The sequence below is a fragment of the Egretta garzetta genome, unplaced genomic scaffold, assembly GCF_000687185.1.
Source record: "Egretta garzetta isolate BGI_Z169 unplaced genomic scaffold, ASM68718v1 scaffold273, whole genome shotgun sequence".
Lineage (NCBI taxonomy): Eukaryota > Metazoa > Chordata > Aves > Pelecaniformes > Ardeidae > Egretta > Egretta garzetta.
The window spans coordinates 243,730-252,750 of NW_009259236.1; the positions used below are offsets into that span (position 1 = coordinate 243,730).

Below are 9,021 nucleotides of genomic sequence, written 5' to 3' on the forward strand. Positions count from 1 at the left end.
TCTAGAATATGTTTCTCCTCTCAGTTATTTCTTTCTAGGCCAGTTTTTAGAACTCACAGCCCATCTCAGAAGCCATAAACTTTTGCTTGAAATGCAGCTAGTCACAATTTATCTGGTTTTATAGAACCGTCTTTTATAACACTGATAACAAGATGCCAAAAACCCTTTTAAGTGAGAAATCAACCTTTATATTAAGTTAGAAAAGATTTAGGAATTATTAAATTCTGAGACAAATTGCTGGACAGGGCTTTATTTTCATCTGACAGAAGAGTGAAATTGCAATCATATGATGCATAACAATAGAACACCATTCTGTATTCACATCTACAGTCCTATTTAACTGAACATAAGACAAGTTTTTAGCCATTATGGAAATTTATCAAACACTGATCACTAATAACTTAAAAAATGCACTCTTATTCTAATCCACCCAATTTTAATAATTTTTCTTTTAAGTAGTAATTATGGAACTAGGTTAGAAAGGAAAATTTTGTAACCTTGAGTGTTAATACTTCATATTAAATACACTGTTTACTCAGAAAATTTAAGTCAGATTAAGTTGCTTTGAGATCTACAATGAATGTGATCATTTATAGTCATGACACATTTTTTAGGCACTACTGCTGCCTCAGCACTAATTTAACGAGGGCTGAATAATTTGCAGATGACTGAAGTGAGCAAGTCTACCTTTACTGAATAGCCAATTACTACCGAGGCTCAAAATTCTCCTCTATTTCTTAATTATGCAAATTGCTAATGAATTATATATCTCTTTCAGAAATTTATCCCCACCTTTATTTAAATTCCTTTCATTTTGGATCTTAAATTGTCCTGGTAGTGTATGATACACTTCTGACTAATTTCCTAATGTGTGCATCACAATATGTTATTACCAAACTTCAACAAACTTTTCAAGAATTGTTTGAGTTCCTTGAGTTCTAAGAAAATAGTTGCCCTAGGAAGAAGCACACAGTTAACCTTTGAAAATAGAGTGGCCCCTTAATGCTCACATTTACATAACGTTCACAGTTTCGAGAAGGGCTTGCAGTTAAGTTTGCCTCATTTCTGCATCATTATGAACAAAAAGCCCGCCTTACTGAAAATAAGAGCTATATGAAGAAAAACCATCCATTCTCTTTACTACCTCATTGCTTGGTTTCTATCCTTTAACTATGCTAGGTATGCACACAGTTCATATTTTGTAAATATCTACCCAGTGAAAGACACATTATAAGCAGTGGAAGAAAGCTTCATGGTTTTTAAATGTCTCAGTATCTATTAGACACAAATGATGAAATCTAGATGTAATTAGTAGTAGGAGTCATGTATTAGGTCATAAGAACACTTATTTCTTCTAGTCTTTTCAAATTTTGCTGTTGTGGCATTGGTTAGAAAAAACCATGTAAAATCTGGCAAACTGAAAAGACTCCAACTTCCTCAAATTCCATCTCCAAAGATTATAGCTAGTATTCCAGTGTGGCTTTGCTTCAGGTACCCTTGTGTTTTCTTCTTTATAGGGGACAATTTTTTTTGAAACTCGGGTTCTCTTCTTAGGCATCCAAAGCAAGTTGAGCTCCCCACTTCCTGAAAGTAGGCAGGCAGTTAAAACTAGAGGTGAACGAATGGGCAGTCAATGCAACAACTCCAATATGGAGGCACAGCGCTGAAATAATTTATTAGACTTCCAAAACCACAACAGTAAAGTGGGACTGCTAGAATGTCTAGTAAACTGGGACTAATTCAGAAAAAAAAAAAAAAAAAGTAGATGTCAGCTTCTCTACAGTCAAACATAAAACCATAAAAACATACAGCCCTCTGAGAATACTTTGGGCTAACAAGGAATAACGCCGCCATGCAAAGCTCACTAATTAACTGCAATCTACACTCAAGTATACTTTATAAAGGATGCTTAGCCCTGAGAACAGTGAGTTAAAGGAAAGTTGCAAACAGTTTATATAACGAAAGGCATTGTTTAAAATTGTTCTCATCTTTGTTTATGCTTACCACACCAAAACTAAATCTTCCCAGAATTTATTGCATGCTAACAAGAAAATTATTATTTTTAGTTAAATCCCACAGTTGTGAGCGAACTCCCAAGAGAACTAATTGCACTTTTAAATGAGTATACATTTGAATATTAGCAGGAACAATTAATTAACCTCATATTGCTGTTTAACCTACTTTACAGAAAAACTTGAATCTCCCCTTTCAAAATATTTTGCTTACTAGGTCAATAAAACAGCATATAAGAAAAAATATTGCTTTCATACAGGAATCTGCAAGTCTATATGCTGTGTTTACTTTAGCATTCTCTTAAAGAATTTCATTTATTTTCAATGAAAAATACAAATTAGACTTTAAATTATTGGTGATAGTTTTAGAATACATCTGCAAATTCAAGAGTGTTTCGACTTCATACTACAGAGGTCTTTGTTTTGTCCCTTTCTTTAATATCAAATGAAACTTCTCCTTACCCTTTAAAAGGAGGCAATGTATTGATTTCCAATTTACTATTGGAATGAAGAGAAATTATTGATACACAATGAGGTCTGGGCAGGATGTGGAGACAATGGCAGCCTCCTCCCTCTGAATCAATGTTTTGTGTTGTTCTAAACACAACGAAAAAATTGTCCTAAATTTGTCCTAGAACAAGGACTTTGGGTATTAGAAAACAATCTACAGAGTCCCACATTGTTTCTATGAACAATAAAGAATTCTTAAGTCCTCCCAGGCTGTAGCATTTACTGCAACAGTAATGTAACAGTTTGTAAAATACACAACTGTTACCCAAGTTGTTTTTCTTTTTGCAGTATAAGAATATCAAGTAAAGCAGAGACAAAAACAGATCCATATTCTTGTTTCCAAATGTTGCTCTGACACATTCACTAATCCTGAAAGCTTTTGTTTCACATAGGCAGAAGATTTTAAAGCCTTTGATATGAACAACACAAGTTGAACTCCACCATAGATAATACAGATTAAAGGATAGTGTTCACCTTACAGTTTTTCTGCCTACATTTGTGAACTCCACACCACCACCTGTTACGAAAACAAGCCATCTAAAACGAGATCTCACTCCTTAAATCATTATGATTGCAGTTTGGGAGTAAAAGGCAGACAAAAGAAAATCAAGAAATTTCAGAGAGCCTCTGTCACACCTGATAAGACATTTAGGCTGTCTCATGCAGAATAAATTAAACTGGAGAGATAGATATGAATGATTTTTTTTTTTTTTTTCCTAAATGCCACTGACAACACCAGGATAAGTCATGGTAGCATTTCATTAGAGAGTCTGATAACTAAACAATCATTTAACCCAAGATAAACTTTTAAAGTGCATGCATCTGTCTACACTTGCAAAGGCTGTATGTGCGGTATCTCAAATATACATCGCCACATTGACTCAGTACATACTTCATTTGAATAAAGATATGCTCAGCAGGATGTCACCTTGTAGAAGTTCTAAGCTATGAAATGTAAGAAAAATCTAGCTTCCAAAGACCAAAGAAAAGCTATTTCTCATCTACACCTCAAGCCAGTCAGGTAGTATCAGTCATACCAATACTCTAGCACACACTATTAGATTTGAAGGCCTCATGTGCAGTATTTTAATAGGAATTGAGGGAAGGGGAGGGAGGAAGTGGCAAAATACTAGAAGAATCATTGCCATTTGTGATTTTGTTATTTTGGTTTCAATTACATTGTCAACATTATCTCATATCAAAGACTGGACAGACAGAAAGTGTTCCAAGGCGGTAGTACGTGCAATATCAGGGGAGATCTTGTGACATAGAAGAATTACTTCTCTCTCTCCTTTATTAGCAAATAATAGAAAATACATGTCTTCCTAGTAAAAAAAATTTGCTCTGTCCAGGCCCTACATTTATTGGAGAAAAAACCCCCAAAACCTATGTTTGCAACTCCTTCTTGAAATGGAACACTAAAAAGGATAATATAGAATATTTTGATTCACAGTATATGTCCCTAAACCCTTGCATTCGGATTTAGTATAACACAAAGGCACCCTTAACTGCCATTTCCTTTGCATGCATCTCAGTTCATCTGCGACATAACAACTTTACAAATCACACACTAGTGTGATATAAGCTTTAATTATTATTCATAATTAGCTTTCATTTTCCTGTAACTTTAAATTCCTAAGCTACTTAAAAATTAGGGGTTTTCATACAGACAAAGAAATGCTGCATATTCTACAATACCAGATACGCACTTTTAAAAACGTCGTTTGCTAACATGAACTAATTTGCTTGTAATGGAACCTTATGCTGCTAAGACTTCCCGTCTGAGCTTACACTGTGGGCTCTGACAGCTTTTGAGGATGCATGTATTTCACATACACGTATCAATGATGTGGGTTGGCTTTCCAACAGTTTAAACAGCATAGAAATCAGCATTTGAATATTTAACTGCTAAAAAACTGACCTTGACCACCTATGGATGGGTAATTAATCTTCAACTTCCCTTCTCTTGTCCCACAGTTAACAAGCTACTATGGATCACTTTCCTAAGGAATATTCTGATGGCAGCCCCCTGTGTTTGCCAGGGAAGTGTAAGAGTTTTCAGCCCTCTCCCTTTCCCACCATTATCACAGAAAGCTAATTAGCTCCTGGCTCATTCCAGTGCTGCTGTACAGGGAATTTCCAGACATTTCACACACTAGTACAGCTTCTCTGTGAGCCTTTAATCCCACATACCAGTTATACAGGGAACCAGGGTTTTCCGGAGAAGAGAAGTACACATCTTTAGTACTTCCCTGTCCTCAACTACTTGCAGCCTAGCTATTCACCACCCAAAACCAATCCTGCAAGCAGTTTTATGGATACTGGTGTGAATATCAGGATTTTTTTCTCTGTTACAGTGAAAAATATTTTGTCTTGTTTTGATTCCTGCTGTCACAATGTATTGAAAAGGGCTGGGATTTCCCAGATCAGTGTTCTAGCCATTCTTGAGTCACATCTTGAGAGTAAGCAGTAACCTGTAACAGTTAAATCTGGTACGGACAAACACTTGGGAACAGCTGTATCATTAACTTTAAACACGAGATTTCCTTAATATCCTACGCAGCACTTGTATCGGTCTACATTTCTTTGAAGGCATAAACTTTCCTCTCTTTGGACAAATCCCTAAAATAGATTTCTCAAAGCAAATTTAATTCACATAAGCATCAATTACAGTTACTCAAGTTACCTGAAGTGTATACTTCTGTATTTCATCCAGAACAAATTCCACTTCTTTTGAGGTTGTTAATGAGGCAAGATTCCCACTTAAATTATAGCAATAGAGTTTGGCATTGTCATAGCTTTCACGACTAGAATTTATGCGGAGGCAGGCATCTCCAATATGACTCCATCCTTCCCCACACAGATGAGCTAGCGTAAAAAGCATACAATTAAAACAGATTTGAAAACACTTTTAAAAACCCTAAGGGAGTCTAAGTTTTATCTTCCTGAGATCATAATTCAAAATACATCCCACACTCAATTTCCCTTTTCACGTCACGTAAATGCTAAAACACTGAGTAGTATCATATTGAAAAGTGTATTTTTATGAAAAGAAACTTTAACAACTTATAAAATATTTATAAGGTATATGTTAAGTTTCAGCCTAACAATATCGTTATGACACCATTTCTTCCCTGTATTCAGATTGAGCACAACTAGATGTTAAAGATTAGACTATGTACATAATTAATAGCACTTTAACGAATCACTTCACCTAAATGTTATGTAAATTTCAAAATCTGGAAACAACTGTCCTAGAATTAAGAGAACACGACTTTACTCTATCTTTGCTTTATCACCCTGTGTTTGCATTTATATTTGCCTAGATACAAATGCAATCAGAATGATAGGAAGTTCAGATAACATCTCAGAAAATATTTCCTCTTCAACTATTAAAAGATGAGCAAGCAACTCAGAGCAACTGTTAATCTTTACAAAGATTACAGAAATGCAGTTTTAAACTGCACAGAACAAATTGATTGAAGTTATTTAATAAATAATCTCTGTGAAAACAAAACTGTGTTCATTAACTTCATCTGGATACAAAGATCAAATGGAAATGGTTCTGATATCTAACTGCATATGTGTAGTTACAAATATGAATTACAGAATAAATACTATTTCAGAATGTTAACAGTTCCAGTCTGAGAATATTTTATATTAGCATTTTAATATTCACTGCTTTCATAGTATTACCAACATTAGACAATCAAGGAACTAGATCTTAGGCCCTATCTACACAGGAAAATTGAAGTATAATTGAAGTGTAATTTATAAGATAACACCCCAGCTAGCAAAAGTAACGGTGCCAGTGAATATGTATGGCAATTCAGCTCTGCACTCAGTGATCCCCACAGGCTAGAAGCCGTCACTGGCTTGTGCAGAGGTACATGCCATTCTGCCTTCGCTAATATTACTGTCTCTCCTAAGAAGATTAAAGATAGCACTGATGTATCAATCAGTGATGTAATTACATCGGCGTTCACCTGCACAGGCACGGTCAGGCAAGGAGAGTCAGCACAAGTAAAACAAATCCAGGTCTACTCATTCAACAAATGTTCTTTGGCAATAATGGAGAAGATTTACTCAGTTTTGAAAACAACTATAAAAAGCAGCATGGCCGCCCCACAGCCCTTACCGGGTAGTGCCTGGCACTCCTGCTGCCGCTGGTCCCACTGGCAGTTCAGGTGTAGCGAGCAACTTTTGCAGCTGGTCAGTTTATTGCAGATCTGTTCATTCCTCACATGACATTTGGTGTAGTTTTTAACTGACTATAAAAACAAAACAGACAAAACAGCATCTCAAATATATGTCAAACTAGCAACAAACCAGAAGTCAAAACCAAACAGATGGATCCCTCCCAGAAAACTACAGCCACCTGAAAGCTAGGTTGAATTTAAGCAATTTCTCAAGATTCCCTTATCAGTCACAGAGAGTACGAAACGCATCTCTGGAGCACAAATCACCCCCCAGGTGTCCTACACAACTAACCTGGAGTGGGTCAAACAGTACTTTGAAGATGTCACTCCCCTGTACAGAGCCCAGGAAGAGCTTAAATAACTAAACTAAATCTCTGTTTCTTAGATCAGGGATAGGGTCTCACTAAATTATTTCATCGTATGCAGATTAAAGCAAGCAAAATAATCAATATTAAAAGATGGCAGAAGATAGAGGAATAAAGTAATTACAGATCATTGACTGAAGGTGTAAGAATATGCTTCTGCTTTGTTTTATTTAGATTAAATGAAACAAACATAGGACCTATAGACCAGTAGTCACAAAACACAAGAAGGATTTGTTAAAAATTTGAATCACGTTATCTTACAGATTGAACTTCAAATCTGTATGCGACATAGCTAGTATAAAATTTACAGAATCTAGAGGAAACCATTTTATCAAACGGTGACATAAAACCAGGAAGAACATTCTTTAGTGCCTTAGAAGGAGTAAACACTGAAGGAATTTTTACTTGGGTTTTTTGTTGGGTTTGGTTTGGGTTTTTCCCTGAAAACTGAAGTCTTCCTTTCCAAGTCAGGCATTTTGAATACAAGCCTTCCTTTTTCCCCTCACATAGTGCTTTTAATCAAGACCTGATATTGGTATCTTATTTAATAAACTACCCAATATCCTCAGCCAATTAATCAGCTCATCAAGGTAATAATTCAAAATAAGTCCTAATACAAGACAGCTTTATACTCACAGAATGGCTGACATTGGAAGGGACCTCTGGAGGTCATCTTGTCCAACCCTAACTTATTCAACTTATTCATCAATGACCTGGAGGAGGGAACAGAGTGTACCATCAGGAAGTTCACTGATGACACGAAACTGGGAGGAGTGGCCGATACACCAGAAGGCTGTGCTGTCATTCAGTGGGACCTGGACAGGCTGGAGAGTTGGGTGGAGAGGAACCTGATGAAGTTCAACAAGGCCAAGTGTCGAGTGCTGCACCTGGGGAGGTCGAACCCCATGCACCAGTACAGGCTGGGGGCTGACCTGCTGGAAAGCAGCTCTGCAGAGAGGGACCTGGGAGTCCTGGTGGATGACAAGCTGACTGTGAGCCAGCAGTGTGCCCTTGGTGCCAAGAAGGCCAACGGCATCCTGGGGTGGCCAGCAGGTTGAGGGAGGTTATCCTCTCCCTCTACTCTGCCCTGGTGAGACCCCACCTGGAGTACCATGCCCAGTTCTGGGCTCCCCGGTTCAAGATGAAGAACTCCTAGAGAGAGTCCAGAGGAGGGCAACAAAGGTGATGAGGGGACTGGAGCATCTCCCCTACGAGGAAAGGCTGAGAGAGCTGGGCTTGTTTAGCCTGAAGAAGAGAAGACTGAGAGGAGATCTCATCAACATGTACAAATATCTTAAGGGTGGGTGTCATGAGGACAGAGCCAGACTCTTCACAGTGGTGCCCAGCGACAGGACAAGAGGCAATGGGCACAAACTGAAATGTAAGAGGTTTCCATTGAAGATGCAGAAGAACTTCTTTACTTTGAGGGTGACAGGGCACTGGAACAGGCTGCCCAGGGGGGTTGTGGAGTCTCCTTCTCTGGAGATATTCAAAGCCCATCTGGATGATGTCCTGTGCAACCTGCTCTGGGAGAGCCTGCTTTAGCAGGAGGGTTGGACTAGATGATCTCCCGAGGTCCCTTCCAACCCTTGCCATTTTGTGATTCTGTAATCCTAACAACCCTTGTCTCTAACAACAAAAGATTCATTCATGCACAGTAGCAAAAATGGATTGCACTTAGATAGCAAATGTATGGTTTTCATGACAATTTTGGTTGCTTTCCTTTCTAATAGCCTCCTGGAGTATGATGAGGCACATCTAAAGGGGTAATATGACAAAGTTACACAGTTGTTTGCAATGGAATGGTGATGATAGCATATCAGCTTACTGCAGTCAGGAGGGAAGACAACCAGCCCCCTTTTATTTTTTATTTCTAAGTCCTGAAATATTGCAATTGTTAAAATGAATTTTCAATCTCACACAGGACCAGCTTCA

At 37.6% G+C, this 9,021-nt stretch overlaps 1 protein-coding gene across 1 annotated transcript in view; it reads right to left on the bottom strand.

The window, feature by feature from the left end:
* The window catches only part of ATRNL1 (attractin like 1), a gene marked incomplete at both ends in the record, with an annotated part of 304,322 nt that overhangs the window by 177,144 nt on the left and 118,157 nt on the right, over positions 1–9,021 (bottom strand). The window contains 2 exons of the mRNA XM_009635895.1: positions 5,209–5,390; positions 6,661–6,793. Of these exons, the coding sequence (XP_009634190.1) occupies positions 5,209–5,390; positions 6,661–6,793 (315 nt within the window). The remainder of the gene's footprint in view (positions 1–5,208; positions 5,391–6,660; positions 6,794–9,021) is intronic.